At 50.5% G+C, this 22824-nt stretch overlaps 13 protein-coding genes across 13 annotated transcripts; 5 read left to right on the top strand and 8 right to left on the bottom strand.

Annotated features, from left to right (window-relative positions):
- Positions 1 to 54: 54 nt before the first annotated feature.
- On the bottom strand, positions 55 to 1122 carry PENARI_c007G05028 (putative glycerol dehydrogenase; the record flags this gene model as incomplete). The annotated part of the gene is made up of 3 exons (XM_022630926.1): positions 55 to 254; positions 315 to 695; positions 762 to 1122. 3 exons carry the CDS (start codon positions 1120 to 1122, stop codon positions 55 to 57), a joined length of 942 nt encoding a protein of 313 aa, XP_022489153.1.
- Positions 1123 to 1868: 746 nt separating this feature from the next.
- PENARI_c007G05225 (inositol oxygenase) lies at positions 1869 to 2840 on the top strand (the record flags this gene model as incomplete). Its single annotated transcript, XM_022630932.1, has 1 exon — positions 1869 to 2840. One exon carries the CDS (start codon positions 1869 to 1871, stop codon positions 2838 to 2840), a length of 972 nt encoding a protein of 323 aa, XP_022489376.1.
- An 825-nt stretch (positions 2841 to 3665) lies between these two features.
- Positions 3666 to 4865, top strand: PENARI_c007G12332 (uncharacterized protein; the record flags this gene model as incomplete). The annotated part of the gene is made up of 1 exon (XM_022631255.1): positions 3666 to 4865. The coding sequence occupies one exon, from the start codon at positions 3666 to 3668 to the stop codon at positions 4863 to 4865; it is 1200 nt and encodes a 399-aa protein (XP_022489298.1).
- A 412-nt stretch (positions 4866 to 5277) lies between these two features.
- On the bottom strand, positions 5278 to 6874 carry PENARI_c007G07749 (flavin-containing monooxygenase; the record flags this gene model as incomplete). Its single annotated transcript, XM_022631042.1, has 2 exons — positions 5278 to 6549; positions 6602 to 6874. The coding sequence occupies 2 exons, from the start codon at positions 6872 to 6874 to the stop codon at positions 5278 to 5280; spliced, it is 1545 nt and encodes a 514-aa protein (XP_022489028.1).
- An 819-nt stretch (positions 6875 to 7693) lies between these two features.
- Positions 7694 to 8355, bottom strand: PENARI_c007G00096 (GNAT family N-acetyltransferase; the record flags this gene model as incomplete). Its single annotated transcript, XM_022630683.1, has 2 exons — positions 7694 to 7899; positions 7962 to 8355. 2 exons carry the CDS (start codon positions 8353 to 8355, stop codon positions 7694 to 7696), a joined length of 600 nt encoding a protein of 199 aa, XP_022488966.1.
- A 422-nt stretch (positions 8356 to 8777) lies between these two features.
- Positions 8778 to 9959, bottom strand: PENARI_c007G09113 (putative NAD binding Rossmann fold oxidoreductase; the record flags this gene model as incomplete). Its single annotated transcript, XM_022631095.1, has 2 exons — positions 8778 to 9518; positions 9633 to 9959. The coding sequence occupies 2 exons, from the start codon at positions 9957 to 9959 to the stop codon at positions 8778 to 8780; spliced, it is 1068 nt and encodes a 355-aa protein (XP_022489291.1).
- A 198-nt stretch (positions 9960 to 10157) lies between these two features.
- On the bottom strand, positions 10158 to 11912 carry PENARI_c007G02160 (uncharacterized protein; the record flags this gene model as incomplete). The annotated part of the gene is made up of 4 exons (XM_022630774.1): positions 10158 to 10881; positions 10933 to 11069; positions 11124 to 11553; positions 11617 to 11912. The coding sequence occupies 4 exons, from the start codon at positions 11910 to 11912 to the stop codon at positions 10158 to 10160; spliced, it is 1587 nt and encodes a 528-aa protein (XP_022489393.1).
- Positions 11913 to 13256: 1344 nt separating this feature from the next.
- PENARI_c007G03832 (glycoside hydrolase family 28 protein) lies at positions 13257 to 14366 on the top strand (the record flags this gene model as incomplete). Its single annotated transcript, XM_022630858.1, has 1 exon — positions 13257 to 14366. One exon carries the CDS (start codon positions 13257 to 13259, stop codon positions 14364 to 14366), a length of 1110 nt encoding a protein of 369 aa, XP_022489357.1.
- A 339-nt stretch (positions 14367 to 14705) lies between these two features.
- Positions 14706 to 15697, top strand: PENARI_c007G10980 (uncharacterized protein; the record flags this gene model as incomplete). Its single annotated transcript, XM_022631194.1, has 2 exons — positions 14706 to 14955; positions 15132 to 15697. The coding sequence occupies 2 exons, from the start codon at positions 14706 to 14708 to the stop codon at positions 15695 to 15697; spliced, it is 816 nt and encodes a 271-aa protein (XP_022489348.1).
- Positions 15698 to 15843: 146 nt separating this feature from the next.
- On the bottom strand, positions 15844 to 17674 carry PENARI_c007G01916 (acyl--CoA ligase; the record flags this gene model as incomplete). Its single annotated transcript, XM_022630760.1, has 3 exons — positions 15844 to 16796; positions 16941 to 17489; positions 17575 to 17674. The coding sequence occupies 3 exons, from the start codon at positions 17672 to 17674 to the stop codon at positions 15844 to 15846; spliced, it is 1602 nt and encodes a 533-aa protein (XP_022489117.1).
- A 1086-nt stretch (positions 17675 to 18760) lies between these two features.
- Positions 18761 to 19716, bottom strand: PENARI_c007G08909 (40S ribosomal protein uS19; the record flags this gene model as incomplete). The annotated part of the gene is made up of 5 exons (XM_022631090.1): positions 18761 to 18830; positions 18889 to 19185; positions 19360 to 19417; positions 19619 to 19637; positions 19699 to 19716. The coding sequence occupies 5 exons, from the start codon at positions 19714 to 19716 to the stop codon at positions 18761 to 18763; spliced, it is 462 nt and encodes a 153-aa protein (XP_022489459.1).
- A 653-nt stretch (positions 19717 to 20369) lies between these two features.
- Positions 20370 to 20754, bottom strand: aspf8 (ribosomal protein P2; the record flags this gene model as incomplete). Its single annotated transcript, XM_022630709.1, has 2 exons — positions 20370 to 20540; positions 20596 to 20754. The coding sequence occupies 2 exons, from the start codon at positions 20752 to 20754 to the stop codon at positions 20370 to 20372; spliced, it is 330 nt and encodes a 109-aa protein (XP_022489152.1).
- Positions 20755 to 21389: 635 nt separating this feature from the next.
- On the top strand, positions 21390 to 22515 carry PENARI_c007G02234 (uncharacterized protein; the record flags this gene model as incomplete). The annotated part of the gene is made up of 2 exons (XM_022630779.1): positions 21390 to 21395; positions 21448 to 22515. 2 exons carry the CDS (start codon positions 21390 to 21392, stop codon positions 22513 to 22515), a joined length of 1074 nt encoding a protein of 357 aa, XP_022488961.1.
- Between the last annotated feature and the right edge of the window lie 309 nt (positions 22516 to 22824).

The raw sequence follows: 22824 nt of genomic DNA, 5'->3' as shown, positions 1-22824 counted from the left end.
ATCCACGCTCTCTATGTCCGAAGGCTCTATCGACCAGTCTATACAAAGGCCCAATTACTGCTTATCGGGGAAACCAAAGTTAACACCGAAAGGAGGGAAGACAAAACGCTGGAACTTGTTCTCGGCCTTGAGCTGGTCGCTGTACTTCTGGATAGTAGCCAGATCCTCGGCGTCCAGCTTGATCAGGTCGGCGCGGTTGGCCTCGATGCGGGCTGGGGTGACGGACTTGGCCAGGACGGAGGAACCACGGGCGACTGTAACATTGTAAGTTTTTGATTCTTGAGGATTTCTAATGGTATAGATTGATCACTTACTGTGCCAGCTGAGGAGAACAGTAGCAGGGGTAACACCACGCTTGTTGGCGACGGAGACAATGGGCTCGGCAGTGAACAGAGGGCTGCCAGTGCTGCCGAGAGGGCTGTAAGCAGTGATGTGGATACCCTTCTGCTTGCAGAAGTCCACGATCTCCTGCTGAGGCAGCGAGGGGTGGTTCTCGATCTGGTTGGCTGCGGGGATAATGGTGGCCTGGGGCAGGAGCTCCTCCAGGTACTGGACACTGTAGTTGGAGACACCAATGGCCTTGACCTTGCCGGTGCCGACGAGCTTCTCCATGCTCTTCCAGGTGGTGACGTGCGAGTGGGAGTGGTCAATGTCCCGCGATCCATCGGGAAGCTTGGGGAAGATGTTGTGGTTGCCTGTGCGGGGATTTGTTTAGTTCGTTTGATCAATACTGTACGTTCGGAGGTCTTGTTTTAACTCACCCTTAGGGTTCATGGCCAGGGGCCAGTGCATCAGGTAGAGGTCGACATAGTCGAGTCCGAGATCAGTCAGACTCTGCTGCAGACCCTCCTCGACGCGGGCGTGGAACGAGCACCACAGCTTGGTAGTAACGAACAGGTCCTCGCGCTTGACGATACCGGAGTCGATGGCTTCCTTGATTCCCTGGCCGACCTCATTCTCATTGCCGTAGCAAAGGGCAGCGTCAATGTGACGGTATCCGACCTTAATAGCATGGGCGACAGCGCGTGCGACTTCGCCGGGCTGGGACTGCCATGTTCCCAGGCCGAGGGCAGGGATCTCCGCGCCGGTGTTGAGCTTGAAACGAGTATCGCAGGCAGCCATTGTGAAAGATTTGTAGAGAAAGAAGAATATTTACAGAAGAAGAATTACAAGTCCCGATAGAAAGTAAATGAAGGTCTCGTTACAAAGACACCCCGAGTTCCCCCACGCGGGGTGAACTGCCCCGCGTCACGGGTTTTTCCATCAATCACCGCGATTCAGTGTGAATTCTCTGGAAGTCTCTGGAATTCGGGTTCTCATACAGACGTAAAGATGTTTTCTATGTCGGTAACCCACTCGGCTCTCCAATTTCCATCATGTTTACTTAACCTTAGGAAGTATACTCCCAGACAAGATGACTCAGCACGGAAACTGGCTTCCTCGATGGCCTCAAATTCCTCGACTTTTCTCCGCTTGACATCAGCACCCACTTTTTTGGCTCAACTTGCTGGTGGCGGCCAATAAGAACACGCGATGAACAGCCCAAGTCAGATCTTCATCGGCGCGGAAGCCAGAATCCGTGATGTTTCACTGCACACTCGTTTAGGGCACATCATGGGTTTTTCTGGGGAAGGTTTTCGGCGCACAACGTCGAAGATCGGAAATCTAGACGCGATATCCTAACAAGGCATTTTCCCCCGTATATACCCTTTGATTCCTATATATACGCCTATCATCCGGGGGTAAATTATCTACTTCACAACTCGTTAATACATTTGGATTGACAATCATTGCAATCTCATTTGACAAAGACTTTACATCAACATCGTTCAAAAGAAGCATATCAGCTTCTTCACACACCCTTCACAATGGCACCAGTCGCCGTTTCACCTCAGGCCACCCCCGTCTTCAACAAGCGGGACGGCCAGGCCCTTGAGGACCTCTCCGACGCCATCGACGAGGTCAACGTCCTCAAGGACATGAAGAAGCGCGAAGCCGAGAAGAAGATTGCCGAAGAGAAGGGCCTGTACGAAGAGTCCGAGTTCGACAAGGAGAAGGACAAGACCAACTTCCGCCAGTACGAGGACGCCTGCGATCGCGTCAAGAACTTCTACCTGGAGCAGCACACCAAGCAGACAGTGGCCTACAACCTGCGAGCCCGCCACGCCTTCCATAGCAAAGTCCGCGCAGAGATGACCGTCTGGGAAGCCATGGAGAAGCTCAACACCCTGATCGACGAGTCAGACCCCGACACCAGCCTCTCCCAGATCGAGCATCTCCTCCAATCCGCCGAGGCCATCCGCCGCGACGGCAAGCCACGCTGGATGCAGCTGACCGGTCTGATCCACGACCTGGGCAAGCTCCTCTTCTTCTTCGATGCCGACGGCCAGTGGGATGTCGTCGGCGACACCTTCCCCGTTGGCTGCGGCTTCGACGAGAAGATCATCTACGGCCGCGAGTCGTTCCGCGGAAACGAGGACTTCGAGCACCCCATCTACGACACCAAGTTCGGTATCTACACTCCCGGCTGTGGTCTGGACAAGGTCATGATCTCTTGGGGTCACGATGAGTACCTCTATCACATCGCCAAGGAGCAGTCTACCCTCCCCGACGAGGCGCTTGCTATGATCCGTTATCACTCTTTCTACCCCTGGCACAACGCCGGCGCATACCACGAGCTGATGAATGACCATGACCGTGATATGCTCCGTGCTGTTAAGGCTTTCAACCCTTATGACCTGTACAGCAAGAGTGATGATATTCCCAGTGTTGAGGAGCTGAAGCCTTACTATATGGAGCTCATTGATGAGTACTTCCCCACCAAGGTTCTCAAGTGGTAGATTCCGAGGCCAGGGCTTGATGCATATTTGTTCTACCCCTTTTGTTTTCTGAGATTCCCCTTTTTACCATTTGGTATACACTATCATGACACGAAACAAGCGTTGGTTTTTAGAATTATATTTTGTCATTCTTTTCAGGCAACATTTTCATCGATAAAAGGATCAGACTTTGTAAATTTAGTATCTCATCCAAAGTGCATACTCATCCAACCAACTCCATTCGGTTCTCTTTTTGGTTATAACAAATCGATCCCATAAATCCGTATCATGATTATCTCATTAGCCTCTTAATATCTATCGCAATCCATCTTATTGTTTTAGACTAATCAACTACCAAGCTGAGGGTCACATCAGTAAATCACTGACATAGCTTCTAATTTCGATGACGTCATTTGATGGCCATCTCGAGCTTGACACACGAAACTAGAATTATTGGACTTCGCAGGTTGCTCTTTACAAGAATGGCAGAAAAACAAGAATCAATTATATGACGTCCAATATCTTAAAAGCTGTCCAAGTATTATGAATTGATTCCATGGCCACGGTCAACGGTTCGATCTAGGCGGCGTCACCCGGGAAGCATATAACTTGGAAACCACGTCACCGAAACAAATGAACCCCACAGTCCCAGTTCACGAACTGTTTCTGTCATAAGCTGGACTGGTTTTACACAGCTCGAGGTTCCTCCTATTTAAAGTCATGCGCCTGCCGCTCAAGAGCCACAGCCCCAAAGTGATTCCTACATTTTAACTTGACCTGTCGACGATTATTGCACACCACGATAGACCTTTCCCATTTTTATTTCGTATTTCGAATATTCTCAACATGCTTGGACGAACTTCAGGGCCTGCGGCACGGTCCGCCAGACAGCAACTCCAATCCAAAGCTCGTTTCATCAACTCTCGCTTCCAATCCACCGCGTCCACTGCAGCTTCTACTGGTAGTAATCCCGCTTTGATCGGTGGTGTTGCCGGTGGAGCCGTCGCCTTCGTTACGGGATACACCTGGTACCACTTCTCCGGAGCCAAGACGCTCGTGAAAACCAGCAAGCAGACTCAAGCATACCTCGACCAGGCCAAGCAAACTATTTCTCAAAACACACCCGAGCCCAATGAGGCATTCCGCTGGTTGCGGGACACGGCCAAAAGCTACGCAGTCTTGATCCCTGGCGCGCGCGGCTATGTCGACACCGTATTCGACGACCTCGAGAAGATCAAAAACGATCACGGAAAGGAATTTGACGAAATTGTCAGAAATGCATATACGGAGCTGAGTGATCTCGCAAAGAAGGAGGGAAGTTTGAACATGGCCTCGGCGTCGCGGGCTTTGGGTGTGATACAGAAACATGCAAAGCAGTTATTCGATCTTGCTGGCGACGCCGCGGAGAATGTCCTCGACAACCACCCTCAGCTTAAGGAGAAGGTTGGTGGTAGTTTTGATCAGCTCAAGGAGATGGGTGACGCTTATGGGCCCCAAGCGAAGGAGGAGGTGAACAAGACCTGGCAACAAATCTCCGGCATTCTTCAGCGCGGCGCGAGTGTCGATTCGGCTGAAGATATCAAGAAATTGATCCAAGAGAAGAAGACCAAGCTCGAAAAGCTAGGGGATGAGGCATGGCAGAAGGGTTTCGAGGAGACTCGGCAATACCTTGATAAGAGCCCCAAGCTCAAGCAATTGGTTGAAGACAATGCCGATACTTTAAAGAAGGGCAATTTACAAGATTTGTGGGGCCTTGTCAAGGAGAGCGCTTCTTCGGGGAAGACGGAGGATGTGGAGAAGTACATCAAGGACAAGGTTGGTCAAGCGAAGAAAAGCAGCTTGGGCGACCTGGACTGGCAAAAGATGGTACCTGGTGGATCTAGCGTCATCCCTCAGTTACAGTCACTACAGTCCATTGCGCAAAAGAGAGGTGGCGAGGCAGAAGAGGTCCTCAAACAGACTGTTGATGAAATTCAGGATGTGTTGAAGAAGCGAAAGGAACAGCTAGAGAAGATTGCCGAGGAAGGAAAAGAAGATAGCAAATGAGGGTTGTATGTACATAGACATACATATCATTACTCGAGCCGATAATATAGAATTGGGAAAGTTGTGAATAATGGCATTCTTAGACCGGTAGTCAATTTATGTAGCAGAGCTAAAAGGCATTTTCCACGCTATTGGCACGATGTTCAAGATTGCTTACACCTGAGAACTATAGACCAGAAGGAAAGGAGGCCATCCTATATAACAGTAGGTCAGCCTTGAGGGGCAAATCCAAACATAATACATCCTGTTTGGAGTGACTTCCTTTTATCTCTGGCACGCCAGGCAGTTATCTTACAGGCTGGTAAAAGGCCCGAATTTCATGCAACTAGGTTGAGGAAAGGTACACGTATACACACTTAAGACTAGTGAGATATATTCGCAGGGAGTGTATTACATATCGCCAAGTCATTTCTCAATGATGTTGCTTCTCCAGCTTCTTGCGAAAAGCCGCTTCTTCTCTGACAACCTCCAATGGAAGCGTTCGCCCCACGCCAAATAGGATGAAAAGCGCCCACTTCCAGCGGAACGGATTGACCAAAACAAGGAACACAAACCAGTATAGCAACTCCGTGTATGTAAAGAAATCGAAAGCTCCTGGCGGTGCTCCCTGCTTCATCCAGCGCGTGAAGTCGATCCAGGTCTTCATCCGGCCCTCTGTAGGCTGTGTGAGCGGATCAGTCAAGAACATGAGCAAGAACCGCGTATAAACTCCGATATGGATATTTCCAACTGTTCCGATAGCGTTGACGTAGGTACTGTTGTTGGCGCAGATGCTGAGGTGTTTAGGCGGGAAGACTTGGAGATACCAGTCAGGAGGGGAGTAGTTCTCCTCAAAAGCATCGTTGGGAAGGAACGAGAGTGATGGTCGTTTGAAGCCAGTAGCCATAATAATGATATCGCCCGGAACGACTCTTTCGCGACCAGATCCTCCCTTGGGTACCTCTTTTGACCGGTGGTTGAAAAGAATACCGTCCTCTTTGACTGACACGATATCCCCGCGTAGCCAACGTGCTTTACCCTCGCGAATGAGGTTGAAGAGATCAGAATTCGCCATAGGTGTAGTGGTGAAGAGGCCGCTCTCAGGTGCAATGTCCTCTAGGTCACGATAGAAGAATTTGTGGAGAAGCCACTCGGGCACCCACGCAAGAGATGTCTCTTCTCCCCAGATATTACAGGCCAGCAAGGACTGTACCAGGATATTCCGTGGAATAACCCATTTATCTGATCGCGAAAGAACATCAATCTCGGAGGCTCCAGAGTGGACTGCGAATTCCAATGCTTCAATAGCGCTAGCACCACCTCCAATGATGAGAGCTCTCTTCCCTTTGATGTCTTTACCGTCGAGATCGGACGAGTGGCAAATAGTACCTTTGAATTGATTTTGATCAGGCAGAGAGGGTATCTTGGGATCCCCACAAACTCCAACGGCTGTGATAACGCCGTCAAAGCTCCCATATTTCTCAGGGTGGTCATTGATAACCCACTTGCCAGACGACTTTGCCTTTTTAATGGACGTGACTGGTGTTCCAAATTCAGTATGCTCCTCTAAGCTGTACCGTTTCCACAGCTCGACAATCTGGTCGCGTATTTCTTGCTGAGTGGGATATGCGTGTTTGTATCGCACGGTTGGGTGGAACCGATACATGATGCTGTGGATCTGCAATGCGGATGTAGAGTTGACGCGCTGTTTGACCATAAGCGACAGATTGACATATATGAAGGTCTTCTTAACTTACACTCCAAATACCTCCTAACCCTTTCTCTTTCCCGCGTGCCTCGAAGATTTGTACCTCGAAGCCATGGCTAACACAATGCGCCGCTGATGAGACACCCGTCAAGCCCGCACCGATGATAGCGATCCTCTTCTTTGGCAGGCCTTTGTCAAAAGTCTTCGGGAACCTTGAGGGACCGAAGACCCACGCAATCAAATTTTGAAAGATAACATAGAATGTCGAGAAAAGATAAAGCAATGGGTTTGTAATGAACAGAGTCAACAGTGACTTGGCCATTTTCTGGAAGGCTTGGCAAATGGAGCCGAAGATTGTAGAAACATTTAGGAGATAGTAAAAACGGAGAAGAAATATATAGCCATGGGTAGCAAGGATTCAAAAAATGACGTTTGATCAGAGACAAGTTATGGGAATCACATCTCATCTTATGACGTCAAGGTAAGTACAGGATCCCAGTGTCCCAAATACCAATAAACAATGAGCTTGAATTGGCATAGCCAATGTAAGCAGTCGAATTCCATGAATTGCGAATTGCTGGAATGATGCAACCTCCAATTGATACAGTCTATCTGTAAAAAGGCTATACAGTTTAATATCGAAATCGGCTTAACAGATACACTCTTCGTCACAGTTCCCTAGCCCCACCGCTAAGGCCTTAGCGCAGATCCGTCATTGAGCGGGCTGCCGAGTCCCTCTCAACCCCGCCCCTCCTAACTGAAGTCTGGATTCATTTCCACAACCTGCGTTCTATAAAATCCTATTTTCTCTCATTTTATAGCAATATTCGAAAACAGATTCCCCTTCTTGCACTTACGGATTGTTTCCCAAGCCGTATCATAGAAAGCGCTAATCCATATCTGGTTACTCTACAAACAACCCCGGCCCTCGTCCACGTTTACCCCTTACACGCGAAGGTCATGGAGAAGAATCATTATTGACTACACAGACAACCCTTGGATTTTTGAATTCCTCCTCCGAAAATAGTAATGTTTGGGAAAGGCAACAGGACGTTCCCGATAAAGTCGGGAAAGAGCTGTTCCATAGAGGAACTGAAATAAACCGACAAGTTTGAATGTTTCAAGAAACAACCTCAAATAGCTATCGCCGAGCCATAGAGGCGATATCTTCGCCAGGGTTGCTGTAATCCACAAATCCAAATTTCGCGTATAAGGGTGCGCCCTCTTTACTAGCATCCACGTAAGCTTCAACTTTCTCAGCATCCGCTAGGTCACATCCCCATTTGACAAGCATGGAGCCAGCTCCTCGACATCGGTAGTCTGGATGTGTTGCAAGCGTGTCCAGATCTTCACCGGAAGAAGCAGTTAGCCTTTCTAGGGTAGAAACAACCTAGGAATGGGAAACATACAAAAGTGCTTTCTATCACCCATCACACGCTTCCTATTCTTGTCCTCTCTGTCAAAGAATTCCTCGCAAAGCTGTCTAGGCATGTCTTCATGCCAAGGCGGGAAGCGCTGCCCGCGTTCGTCAGGCATCGATAAATCCCATTTCGCATAGGCGGCTATTCGCAGTCGGCCCTGGTCATCTTTTGATTCGGTATCCACAACTTTCAAATATCGCTGGAAGGGTTTGTTGATGATGTCGTTGGTTATAGCGTCTTCCAGCCATTTGCGAACACTCGGGGTATCGGGAAAGACTCTTCGTATCTGGGGGCCCGTAAATGCTGCGAAGAAGAGGTTCGTAATGTCGGAGGTATCCTCAATGGTCAAGGGCTCTACTTTTAGTGTACTGGAAGTAGGCATTGTGGGGAAAGTAATAAGCAAAATGGCTCTGTGGTACGAATGCTCAAAGTTGGATTGTAACGAGGTTGATTGAACAGCCAGCCCATAGCCACTATTACGGAGATTACACATGCACTTAGAACAACATGTAGTCACTCCCTGCACAGGACCCGCTTACACTGCCCCGCATGGAGCGGCTAGTTGCCGTTAACTCCATTTCCTCAGTATTTTGAGAGGTGATATGTGATCGGTTTTCTACCATTTTACTAATAAAGGTACTATTTAGGGAGGTAGTATCGGTACCATGTTGTGCGTATAATTCTAACAATTCCTGAGATAGTGGAGCCGCAGAGGATGGATGTCAGGGCAAGGGACTCCGACTGGAATGAAGGTGACGAAGAGTGTACCTGTCAAGCCAATTCGAAAACAACTGTACCCAACAATCATAAACGAGCAAGCTCACACCTCTCCCCATTCTCATCAAAGAAAATCTTCTTCTGAGTAATAAGCGACTCCTGCAAAGCAGCCCCAATACGGACAGCAAGAACAGAAGACGCCAACTCAACTGGCAACGGCAAATCATCCAGACAAGCCGCCGAAAACTCCTGAGCCTCAGTAACAAAAGCATACTCAAAGCGATCGTAATAAGTCTGAGGGATTTCCCTCCGAATCCCACTCCCATCATAAATATTAACATGATTAAGCGCAGGCTGAGTATTAACCGCCAACTTCCCCTTGGTGCCTATAATCTCCGTAACATCCTCCTGGCCCGCAGCCATCATGCGCGATGCATAGAAGAACGCAATCCGACCATCATGGAACTCAACCAGGCCGACTGCATTGTCACGGTCGTTGTGTTTGCGCAGATCGGGCTCGACGGCTGTGATGCCGACTGCGGAGACGGATTTGATTTTGCTTTCTTTGCCGAAGAACCAGAGGGCTAGGTCTATGTCGTGAATTGAGCAGTCGACGAAGATCCCGCCGGAGAATTCGGCGTAGGCTACGAAGAAGCCGCTTGGGTCGAGTTTATCGCAGGTCTGGCTGCGGAGGACGGAGGGGGTGCCGATCATTCCAGCTTGCATCTTTTCGTAGGCGTCTCGGTAGGATTTGTCGAAGCGCCGGGAGAAGCCGCACATTACTTTTAGGTGTGGCTTTTTGGCGGCGGCGTCGATGACCGACTGGGACTATTTCGAGGGTTTGTTAGTTACGTTGTTTTGGATGTTGGAGTGGTTGGGGCGGCGATGTATAATTCGGGTGGGTCGGGGGTACATAGGGAGATGGAGATGCAATTGACTTACAACTTCCACACTGGTGGAGATGGGCTTCTCGCAAAGGACGTGCTTGTCCGCTGCAATCGCCTTGAGCGCCTGTTCGGCGTGCACTGCAGTGGCCGAGGCAACAACCACGGCAACCAGGCCCTCGTGTTTGAGCATGTCGTCGTAGTTCTGGTACAGCCGGACGCCGAAGGGCTCAAGATGAGTCTTAGCCCATTCGAGCTCGACGGGGTCAGGGGAGCTAGCAGCGACCAGTTCCGCTCGAGGAGTACGTTCGAGGAAGTTAAGGGCATGGCGCTTGCCCATACGGCCAAGGCCGGCACAGCCAATTTTCAATCTTTGAGCAGACATTATGTAGAATTGGATTGAATGGAAGAAAAAAAGAATCAACTGCCAATATGAATAGAAATAAACAAGCTCTTATAAGAGAAAGGTGGAGACTTAAAGCGGATGTCAGTCTCCGAATGTTCCTCCGCAAATGTGGGGTCGGAAAGTGAGTTCCAGCCCTGAACCCATTCGCGAAATAGCTATTATATGCCCAAATGAATATTACTCGGGTTTCTTAGAGTCCCGGCGTACCTTACGTTTCGCTGCCACATCAACAGGATCGGTGTACCCATCACCTCTCATCCAGGAAAGACCCTTGCGCACACCGCCGCCCTGCACGGCCTCCGGGTTGGTCTCGAGAATGGAGCCCATCATTGCCCAAGACAAGACAAAGAGCAGCAGCTCACCGCCTCTACGGCCCTTCCACAGTCCGCGCTTGACGCCGGTCTTGTACGCCGAATCAATAGCGGTCCTGAAGAAATAGAGGAAGGTGCTGCGGCTGTTGCCCAGGAACAAGAATGGCAGACCGCCCAGCGCTCCGCTGAGGAAGAAGCGCTTGGTAGGGAGAGTAGAGCGGGGGAGATTGCTGTTCAGGAGACAGACACTGCCCCAGGCTGATCCAATGGCAACAGAGAGGATAGCTGTCATCTTAATGATGCGCTTCGATATGCTGTTTAGCGAAGTCATAGGCTGGGACAGGATGGCCTTGAGCTTGGGGATTGAAAGAGCCAGAGTGATGGTTGTTAGGAACCGGGCAAGCAGCGGCACAGAGAGTAGGATGTGATGCAGGAACGCCGTGCCACAGTTCGGGAGGTTCGGGTGTAAAAGAGCGCATGATAGATTCGAGATCGCAGGGTGTGCTGGACCAGTAATTGGGGAAATAGATGACACTGACGAAGGCAGGGTATTGGGGTCACCCGGGTGTAGGATTGGAGAAACGAATGCCCTATGCCATATTAGCAACTTCAATACCCTCCCAGGACCAACACAGACTTACGGCCAGCGGAGATCCGCGATAGATGCAAGGGAGTTCACAATCTCCTCCTTCTCAGGCCATGCGACGTCACTCGGGAGCGCATCAGGTCGGGCCTGAATGTAGCTCGGCGAGAGCCTGAGAATAACATTTCCAAACCACTACGAAACCAAATTAGCAATCACAACACGGTCCAGCATTCTCCGGCCACGAACCTTAGGTGTAGTCTCCCGATCAAAGATGAAGGCATGGAAGAGCTGCGCAAACGAGACAGGCATCAACAACCAACTACCAAACCACCACGGCCGCTTGTCCAACCAGCCCTTGGAATCCAAAGCATTAAACAAGAACTCCAAGCAGCGAGTACTAGAGTAAATCGCGGCCGACAGGCGCAGCTGGTCCTGCGGGCAGATCCCCAAGGCGAAACCTGCAACACTGGCGCCAATGGCCGGTGCATAGCGCGAGGTCAGGGCACGCGAAATGCGCGGGTTTCGCTCTCTGAAAGGCTGCGCATCGTCTGTGCGAAGGTTGGCGCGTAGTCGAACGAGGAAGCGGTATAGGAGGCGATGGAGGAGTAGGAGGAGGGATAGGGAGATCGAAAGACGGAACTTCGGCGAACGAAGGAGCGGAGTGCGGTCCTTCTTCCTGTAGATGAATTTATTAGTATAACGTATCTAGAAACGGGCTTGGGGTATAGTTGGATCATACTGTGGAGCGCCCGTGAAACGACCGATAAGCAGCCCACCCAGCTTCAACGCGATTCCAGATCCAACAAAGACACGCAGCGATGCGCGAACAGCGGCTTCGCTGTGTCGATTCCTGGGACGAGCGATCGCATCGTATCTCGATGGCTCAGTGAGCTTGTTCTGAAGAGCTGGGATACGCTTGGTCGCTGTTGCGTGGAGGAAGCGATATTCTTTGGCGGTGAGACACACGCGGAGGATATCGCGTAGTGCTGGTGGAGGGAGGTCCAGCACATCCCCAGGTGGAGGGTCTGCGGACATCTTGGGTGTATTGTCCAGGTCAGTGGAGCTGAAGTCCGGGATGAGAAGGGGTTCTGGGCGGAGAAGCGGACCTCGGCAATTCTGTGCCGCGCATAGTGGAATGTGAAATGTGATGAGTTACTACATGTAATTTGTTCTACTCCGTACTGTAGAGTAATAATCTTGAAGGTTATGGAAACCGTGTTTGCTAGATTGTATGATGAGGGCCTGAGGCAGAAATAGGCAAATTGGTACTTTCACCTCAAAATAAGCTATTTTGTACCAAGAATAGCAAGCCTTCCACGACGCCCGGACGACTACATGTACGTAGGCGGACCATAACCCTGAGTTTTGTGGCGTGAATGTGGTTCTTCTTTTGACTGACTCCTTAATATATATGTCTACAGTATACTGTACTGTACTTTGCTCCTATCTGTGAATATAGCCACTATATATAGTGGGCCCATCTGGAGCAGGACTTCGCCCTGGACTACCCCTATATCTCCTGAAGAATGACAAAGAACGAGAGACAAGAAAGATCCTTGGCCTTGGAATATCCCGACATATCCGAGAAACTTGATTTATAATTGGAATTGTGTACTCTACAGTAAGCATCGTGGAGAATCAATTAATGAAAAACGCCATATGACAGTCTTCACGAATTAAAAGAGTGGAGAGGTTTCAGCGCCACTAAATACTTCGGGATCGGCAATTTCTTGAGCCGAGCCCTAAGTGATAGAGATTCATGGGACATGTAAAAACCAATGGTCCAAGGGGGCATAAGTATGAAACACAAGCTCGAGGCAGCTCCACATGGCTTCCAACCGTGTGGATAACAGCCCTGCAACTGTCAATCACCGCAAATCCCTATTGGACAGCGAGTAGTTCGTGCCAATATGAAACCGTAGCTGGTCCCGGCTTCATATTTTAACCGAATATCTTCCGAGATTTGAGTCCATTCAATTTGGTTCGTTTTGCAGGCTAGAGCCTGTGGGTGTGGATGTGAGTGTGAGTGTTTCGGAGTATTACCCGTTATAGACAGCCGTAGCACATTTAGATTAATACAACGGACAAGCTAGGTCCCTGGTTCCCAGACTGGCTGTATAGGCGTAGCCCTATGGATACACTATGGAGATGAACCAACGCGCCACTGCGGTAGGCGCAAATGGAGGCGTTTCATCATTAGTGCAGGGGTTCAGGAGTGAGGCTGCATTGAGACTTTAAATATCAAGTCCAATGCAGTCGAATGTATTCTTCCATCCAAGTCATTCTTTCTTCTTATTTCCTGTTTATTGCTTTCAACTGGGCTAGCCCCGAACACTTTCACTCTCTTTACCTTGTCTGTTGATCGGACATTGATTCAAAATGCGTACTTCATTCCTTTCTATGCTGGCACTCGGCGCTGCCGCTGTGTCCGCTGCCCCTGCTCCTTCGCCCGCTTCCGGGATGGTTGAGCGGTCCTCCTCGAGCTGTACCTTTACTTCTGCTGCCAGCGCAAAGGCTGGCAAGAAGTCCTGCTCCACCATTGTTCTGGATAACATCGAGGTTCCTGCCGGCGAGACCCTGGATCTCTCCAAGCTGAAGGAGGGCACAAAGGTCATCTTCAAGGGTGAGACCACCTTCGGATACAAGGAGTGGAAGGGCCCTCTCATCCGCATGTCCGGCTCCAACATCGAGGTCTCCGGCGAGGAAGGCCACGTTATCAACGGTAACGGAGCCAAGTGGTGGGACAGCAAGGGAACCAACGGCGGCAAGACGAAGCCCAAGTTCTTCTACGCCCACGGTCTCGATGATTCGACCATCACTGGCCTGAACGTCAAGAACACCCCCGTCCAGGCCTTCAGTGTGCAGGCCGACAACCTCGTCCTCGACCAGATCACCATCGATAACTCCGATGGTGACGACAACGGCGGCCACAACACCGATGCCTTCGACGTCGGCGAGTCCACTTACATTACCATCAGCAACGCCAACATCAAGAACCAGGATGACTGCCTGGCCGTCAACTCCGGCGAGAACATCATCTTCACTGGCGGTACCTGCTCCGGTGGCCACGGTATTTCCATCGGCTCCGTTGGCGGCCGCGATGACAACACTGTCAAGAACGTGACCATCTCTGACTCGACTGTGACCAACTCTGACAACGGTGTCCGCATTAAGACCATCTACAAGGCCACCGGTGAGGTCTCCGACGTGACCTTCTCCAACATCGAGCTGTCCAACATTGCCAAGTACGGTATCGTCATTGAGCAGGACTACGAGAACGGCAGCCCCACTGGCACGCCCACCACTGGTGTCCCCATCACCGGCCTGACTGTCGAGAAGATCACCGGCACTGTCAAGAGCTCTGCTACCGATGTCTACATTCTGTGCGGTGATGGTAGCTGCTCTGACTGGACCTGGTCTGGCAACACCCTCTCCGGTGGTAAGACTAGCAGCAAGTGCAAGAATGTGCCTTCCGGTGCTTCTTGCTAAATCAGTCTTGCTGGTTTGGGCCCTGGATCCGTCTGCAACGAGTCAATTGTGCAGTAGACTAGACTTGGGGACTTTCGAGTGCCGTTGCACATTATACAGACTTTAATAGTCTTAATAAATATATTTTGACTTGCATAAGAAGTATAGAATATCCCGTAAATACAAGTAGAGTGATGACGTTAGCCTAGTTGAACCCTAAATCAGATTGGGTTTTCCAGATCTGATGACGACATCATGGAGATCATCTCCCCGCACGCGATTAACAATCAAACCGATCGTCGGAGACTTATATACCTACTTAAACCTTCTCTCCTCCCTTCATCTCCAATTCAATTCAAAATGCAAGTCCTTCTCCTCGGCGGCCATGGCAAAGTTGCCCTCCACCTAACCCCACTCCTCCTCAAGCGCGCTTGGAACGTAACCAGCGTGGTGCGCAACCCCGACCACGAAAGTGAGATTCTAGCCTTGGGCAAGGGCCTCAAAGGCAAAGTGAACGTACTCATCTCCAGCCTGGAAGACGTGAAGAGCGCAGGCGATGCACAGAAGATCATTGACACCGTGAGCCCAGACTATGTGGTCTGGTCGGCTGGTAAGGATTTATTCCCAACCCCTCACCACACCCATCTCGACTTTTGAGCTTCCACAACACGCACCACAGCACCACAGCACCATATAAAACCCAGACTACAGAAATAGATATATACCTCCCTGAATCCATTATAAAACCCCCTTAAATCCCCAACAAAAAGCTAACCCCAATCCCAGGCGCGGGCGGCAAAGGCGGCCCAAACAGCACAATAGCGATCGACCAAGAAGCTGCCAAACACTTCCTAACAGCCTCCTTCGCCACAAAAGGCATAACAAAATTCCTAATGGTCTCCTACCTGGGCAGCCGCAAAACGCAACCAACCTGGATGCCAGACGACCAATGGGCGGGGATCGTGCGCATGAACAGCGAAATCCTGCCCACCTACGCAAAAGCCAAGCAAGAGGCCGACGAGTACATGACCGCGCTCGCAGCGCAGCGCAAGCGTGATCCCTCTGCGGGTCACTTCCAGGCTATTAACCTTCGTCCTGGGATTTTGACTGAGGAGCCTGCTACAAGGAAGGTTGAGTTGGGGATTACGGCTAATGGAAGGGGGAGTGTTACCCGGGAGGATGTTGCTATTGTTGCGGATGAGTTGCTTGCGCGGGCTGATACTGAGGGGTGGCTTGATCTTGTTAATGGGGAGGAGGAGATTAGTGAAGCTGTTGAGAGGGTTGCGAGGGAGAAGGTCGATGCTGTTGCTGGGGAGGATGTTGAGGGGATGGTTAAGCGGTTCTTTGGTTAATTTATATACTTAGAGCTGGAGATGGATGTAGACTTCGGGCATTTTTTCGGTTTTATATGGTTTAAAGTGAAAATGAACATGATCATAATTGTAAATTTGTCTAGTGTATTGCTTTGCTCTGCAAGATAATCTTTGGGTATCCACATTCACAGCTTCGCCTTTGGCGCCTTGGCCAGATCCTTGAACCTCAGCTTCAGCAGACGGCGGAGAATCTTCCCACTGGGGTTCTTGGGGATTTCTTCCACGAATTGCACACCACCGCGCAGCTTCTTATGATGCGCCACCTTGCTATCCAACCACTTAGCGATGTTTGCTGCTTCCTCCTGCTCAGTCCTACCAGAAGACTTGCTCTTTGCGCTACGCACAACACAAGCCATAGGCACCTCCGAGCCATGGGCATCACTCTCGATACCAATAACAGCAACATCATCAATGGCATCATTGTCAACCAAAAGACCCTCCAACTCAGCAGGAGGCACCTGGAAGCCCTTGTACTTGATAAGCTCCTTAACACGATCGGTGATATAAAAGTGACCCTTAGAATCCTGGTAGCCAACATCGCCAGTCTGGAACCAACCATCCTCAGAAAGACAGTTCCTAGTAGCCTCAGGGTTCTGATGGTAACCCAAGAAGACATTCGGTCCACTAAGATACAGCTCACCAACCTCGCCGACGGCAACCTCAGTAGGTGCAGATCCGTCCTCGGGCATGGTCATGTACTTGGCTTTCATGTTCGGCATAAGGCGTCCAACAGAGCCAATGGCTTCGCGCCAGTCTTCCCACCGCTGCGAGTGGGTGGTCGGGCTGGTCTCGGAGAGTCCATAACCTTGCTTGATGCCGACTTTGATGCGCGAGTACACGGCCTCGACCAATTCTTGAGTGAGTGGTGCAGCGCCGGAATTCATCATTCGCAGACTTGACAAGTCGTACTTGTCTACTACTGGGTGCTTGCCCAGTAGCAGTACTACGGGTGGGACGATGTAGCTGAATGTGCAGCGGTAGTTCTGCACATGTGCGCACCACTTTTCGATGTCGAACTTTTGCATCACTATCAGATGGTAGCCCTTGTAAAGGGCCTGAGTGATCAAGCAGGTCAATCCTAAGAAGACGTAGTTAGTACCTCGTTCTGTATACTCCAATCCAATCCCAATCTTACCATAAATGTGATAAAAAGGCAAAAAAGCCAAAACACGATCCCCCTTCCCATCATGCCCACCATTCCAACTCAACTTCCCCCCCTCACCAATAACCTGCTGCATAATATTGGCCACGATATTCCGATGCGACAACATAACACCCTTAGGCACACCTGTCGTCCCAGAAGAATAAACCAAAAACGCAACATCCTTCTCCGGTGCAATCTTCTGCTTCCGATAACGCGTAGCACCGGAGATATTGCGAACAGAAGTGAAATGCTTAACACGGGCACTCGGATCCCGCTCATCACCCACAAGGAAGACATTATCCGCAGGAATGCCGACCTTCTTCGCTGCCTCGGCCGCGACAGCGAGCACAGACGCGTGCGTTGCAACAGCCTTTGCGCCGGAGTTCTTTAGCTGGAAGGCTAGCTCGTCGACGGTGTAGGCTGGGTTCGCAGGCGAGATGACTCCGCCTGCCCAGAGGGTTCCCCACATCAACACGGGCGTGTCGATGGTGTTTGGTGTGAAGAGGGCTAGCACGTCGCCTTTGCGCCAGTCGTAGAGGGCTTTCAGACCCTTTCCGAAATCTAGAGAGGCGTCTCTGAGAGACTTGTACGTGTAGTGTCGCTGGGTGTCGGCATCTTGGTAGAGAACTGGAGCGTGGTGTTAGCGTCAGAAAAAGAAGATATATATGCGCTAAGTGTTTAGAGTGTACGCTATCCATTGGATCTCACGTACTCTTGTCATCCGGAAACGGCCTGTCCTTGCGCTCGAACAGGAACGTCCAGAGGTCCAGCTCTGGGATGTCGACTGGGGGGTAGTTCGAAGAGACTGGCATATTGCGGGGGAAAGACGGCCGATCCGGGGAATGTGAAGGAGGCTCGAGAGAGTCGGCAAGCCGGGGTATGTATGTAAAAGAGGAATGTGAAAGCAAGAGCGAGTTACTTAAGAGTTGAGCTTTCTCCGCAGTCTCGGTACTCGAGTGCCGGGCTGCCTCGGTCCATTCCTTTGATTTAGAATCTTGACCAATACCCGAAGACCGGTTCAGTTAGCACCGGAGTTAAGAGTCGCTTGGGGACCTTTTTTTTATGTACTGCCTAAAGCCAGTTGGGCTCGGTGAGAGTGATTTCGGCACATATTGAATCCTTATTCAAAACCTAATTGGATCCAACGCGCTTCCCATACAGTTGAGGTCCCATATAGTTGAAGTCTTGGGATCTCGGTGATTTCGGCGTTTTTTGACCGTTTTTAATTAACTTAGACAGTATCGGCGGATTATGTAATCTGGGGTCAAAGCCAACTAATATTGTAACATCACGGAGTATACGGAGTGTACGGAGTAAAGTAAGTCATATTGTGTGGTAACTTTATAGGTTGATATACTATGTTGCGAAGTGGCTTCTCGACAACTATGGAACAGCCCGAGTGCAGGTAAACACTTGACAGGCTATAGAATCCCATTAGCGCATCCCTACTGACAGTTCTATGTAGTGAACTTCATTTAGAAATGGAGATACATCAAGCTAAACGTGTATGCGCCGAGAGTTCAGACCCTGCGTCAAATCCAAGACTATATATTGGGCGACAATGTTCACTACCGTGTCGGCGAGACCTGCCAGTTACATTCTACACGTGCGATAATGAAATTTGTAGTGTCGTTAGATTAAACTCCATCCCCAACAACAATAAACGAGACCGGGGAAAGAGCATCTTTTTTACCTCGCCAGGTTAGACGAGGGACCGAATCAACATCCCAAAATGATTTCATGCCGACAAGATCTTAAATTGAGTTGGAAACAGCTGACCCGCACTGGAAATACATGCTGAAAAAAAGAGCCCAGTTGAAAGTTGTGCTGAATTCCATTTTTCCTTCCCAGCACCATTTCCTCCACACGCCACTCCGAGGGGAATCGTTTGAAATCGTTTACTTGAGGGGAATGAAACGGGAAGAGTGGGTGGCACCGATACCGGGACGACCGTGCTTGACGGGCTTGCTGGGGGGCTGTTAGCGTTGTGCTCAAGGCGGAAGGTTATATCTCAGGGAACACATACTAAGAGATAGAGAACTCAGCCAGGTAGTGGCCAACCATCTCGGGCTTGATCTCAACCTGGTTGAACTCCTTACCGGAGTAGATACCGACGACGGAGCCGATCATCTCGGGGACGACGATCATGTCACGGAGGTGGGTCTTGACGAGGTCGGGCTTCTCGTTGGGCTTGGCCTCCTGCTTGGCCTTGCGAAGCTTCTTGATGAGACCCATGGGCTTGCGCTTCAGACCGCGGTTGAAACGTCTGCGGGCACGGGCGTGAACGACATCACGGAGCTGCTCGGAAGAGAGGTCGAGGAGCCTGCAAGATTTGGTTAGAACCGTGTCCTTTGGGAGATGCCTTGGGTTTCATTCGCAGCGCAGCATCAAATATGTAACAATATCAAAAGCGCAGCCATGGTGTAATGGCAGGTGTGGCAAGAGGGGCTGACTGCGAATGGACTTCCAAGGGTTCGAAAATTTGGTGGGAACGTACTGGTCGAGGTCAATACCGCGGTAAGAAAACTTGCGGAACTGTCTTCTCTTCTTGATCTCTGTACGGCGAAGATTCAGTCAGCCTCTGCCATCTCGTTGTCGTGTGTGCGTATCCCCTGTGCCCAGGTCATATTCGTCCCCCGCCAACGTGAAATCCATTTCATCCTCATCTCATTATTGACCATGCGTGCGTTCTCCTTCTTCATTTGGTTCTTCTGTCCTTGGGCGATGGGTTGCGAATAGGTTTAATCATAACGTACCGGCAGCCTCCTCGGCGTTCTAAATGGAAACTCATTAGCATATCGCACGGTGCTTTGAGAGACGAAATAAAAAAACTCACGTATTCGTGGTCAGCCATTTTTGCAGAAGTTCCTTCGGGTCGCTTTTCGTTTCTGAAAAGCGAAGGAAAATGGGTTGTCGGAAATTGTCGTGTCGCTGAGCGGTCTGCTGCTAACACACTGGGTTTGGGAGGTGGGCAGGGCTCGTTAAGCGACGGGTAGGTTCAAGCCCTATGCGCTAGACCCGATTGGGAAAATTGTAATTTATTTCGAAACATACGTTTAGGTCGGGTAATATTACGCTTTGTAATCTTATTTACTCGATCTTGCTTGGTAGATGTCCGCAAATTCTTGTACCTTGATGGTAATTTTTAGTATTATCATTACGCATGGTTCGTATGGAGGCACTCAGTATCTGGACTTGATAACAATGAGATCTACGGACGTAGATGCGGAACCATAGTCCCTAATAGATTCGCAATTCGCGATTCGCCTACTTGCTATCGCCGCAAAAACAACGAGTACGTTTAATGGAAGTAATGAGGACCAGATAATCTGTATTGGCTAGGAGCTGTTTCCAGCTCACATATGACAAAGTTTCAACCATATCAAAACAGTCTGAACGATACACATCCGAGAAGCCAGCCGGTGCAAAGGCTTGCCCGGACTGACGAACCAGCCAGACATCTGCTCTCCCAGGTCATGATTTTTGAGGCCGTGGAGGATGAGACGCTTAGTCGAAGAGTCCGAATCCCATGTCCTCGTCGGACTCCTCCTCCTCCTTCTCCTCCTTCTTCTCCTCAGCGGGAGCGGCGGCACCACCGGCGGCGGCGGCGGCGGGGGCAGCAGCACCACCACCACCGGAGGGAACGGAGGCGAGCTTGGTGGAGCCCTCGGAGATCAGCTGTAGAGATTGATTAGTACTGTATTCAGTGCACTTGGTGGTGAATTCGACTAACCTCCTGGAGGTTCTTGCCCTCGAGCTCAGCGATGACCTTGTCAAGACGGTCACCCTCAGCGTCGATGCCGACGGAGGAGAGGACGGACTTGATGTCGGCAGCGGAGGGGGTCTCGTTGCCGGCAAGGGCGAGGAGAAGGTAGGCAGCGAGGTACTTCATTTTGAATAGACTGATCGAATTTCTTCGTTAGAATCTGGATTTGAAGATAGGGATGCGACTGCAGGTTGCGATGCGCAGGAGACGTCTGGCTGGCTAGCATCAGAAAAAAGGCGTACGTACCGTTGTAGATTATTATCTGAACAAGAGAAACAATCGATTTAACCGCAAGTTGGGCGGAGACTGCAACGTCAGGTTCTGGTTGAAGAGGTTGGTTGACGAAGGATGAACCGACTCGCCAAAATCTTAAGAAAAAGTGTGGTGCGAGCGGGTGTGGCTGGTGCCGGCAAAACTTCTAAGCGAGTTATGTGGCGCAGGCAGGTTGGCTACCACGTGACCACTTCTCTAAATGTTGGCATTTACGTAGTTAATCGCCCACTTGTTCTTTTCATTCATAAAAGTCTTCCCATTCAAATCTGTCAGGGCGGAAGTGCACCATATTGTGTCTGTTGTGCTATTGAGAGCAATAGATCAATAGAACGTGCCAGAAGGAGCCAACCAGACATCTCCTCCCAGCTATCGGGCTCGGAGTCATGAAGTTACTTAGTACCAACCATCGACGGTGAGCGTGACTTCTTCTCTGTACCACTTCTACACCATCTCCCAACTGTTCACCTCTTCTCTTAAACAACTCCACCATGAGTGTATGGCCCTTTCCCCCTTTGTTTGACGTCACTATCTCTAAACATCTAATAGTTTCTTGACTCGGTTCTCTCGTCTCTCCAGACGGGCAAGCCCTCTCCCCTCCCGCCGTCCCAAGCGCCAGCGGTGCCAGCGCCATCTGCAGCCCCCAGAAAAGACGAGCGGAAGCCAACCGCTGTGCGACAGGCGCCCCCTCCAAGTGGCAATGTCAGTGGAGGTCTGAAGCGCAAGGCTGAGGACCAGCTGGCTCGGCCAGTGAAGCCTGAATCGAAGGTGGGGAGCAAGCCCGCAATCACGAAACCCGCTGCTACCAAGCCACCTATCTCATCTGCGGCACCCAAGGCTCTGCCCAAACCCGCTTCGACCATCACCTCCAGGCCAGCTCCTGTGAAGCCTGTATCAAAAATCGGCACATCCACAGCCACAAAAGCAGCACCTGCACCCAAGGTGCCGACTAAGCCAGCGGCTGCAGTTACCCCCTCCAAACCCCCACCAAAGGGATCTTTCGCGGAGATTATGGCAAAGGCACAGGCCTTGCAAGACAAGGCCCCAACGAATGCCGGTACGCTACGACACCAGCCGGTTCCCAAGGAGAGACTCAGCAAAGTCGAACGCAAGAGACGGGCCATGGAAGCACAGGCAAAAGAAAAAGAAGCCCGCTTAGGAAAGAAGCCTGCACCTGGCGCTACTGGCAAGGACCGGATTGCCCTCACAAAGCGAAGCTCCGACGGCCCATCTTACAAAGGTACCGCCAAACCCGCCAAACATACACAAACCCCCGAGCCGCCTGCTTATCGTGGTACCGCGGGCTTGCCATCTAGTCGCGGTGGAGGTGACCGCAGACACCAATCTCGCAATGGCCGATCACGCCAAGATGAATACCTTGGAACTGACGAGGAAGATGAGGGTGACTACGGTGGTTATGGTGGTTACGATGATTATTACTCTGATGAATCGTCCGACATGGAGGCTGGACTAGACGATGTGGATCGTGAAGAGGCCGCCGCGTTGAAGTTTGCCAAACGAGAAGATGAGGAAGAGCTCCGCCAGGAGATGGCAGCAAAGAAAGAGAAGTTGGCACGCCAGCGGAAGCTGGCTGCTCTTGCCTCCCGCAAGCGTTAATTATATTTTTACTCTTTCGGTTCTATTTATCTGAAACTGACCCATTTTCATCCTGGCTCTTTTTCCTTTGTTCTTGGGGGAGCTTTTTTTTGTACTCAGCATTATGAGCGTGTGGAGCACCCATAGAGGGTGTTCTATCTTTTTTTTTTTTTTTTGCTTTGAAGCACCATCCATAGCGGGCGTCTTACCAATACCAACTTGCTTTTTACACCTATGACTTGATATGTACATCTGGATACGTAATTGTAGTGAAGTCAGTAGTAACAGGCTTGTCATGGCCCCACTTGGCAGTGAGTGACATCACCCGAG

The sequence above is a fragment of the Penicillium arizonense genome (genome assembly GCF_001773325.1).
Source record: "Penicillium arizonense strain CBS 141311 chromosome Unknown PENARI_contig007, whole genome shotgun sequence".
NCBI classification, from domain to species: Eukaryota; Fungi; Ascomycota; class Eurotiomycetes; order Eurotiales; family Aspergillaceae; genus Penicillium; species Penicillium arizonense.
The sequence above is the reverse complement of the archived record's forward strand: the minus strand, read 5'-3'. Positions and strand labels throughout refer to the sequence as shown.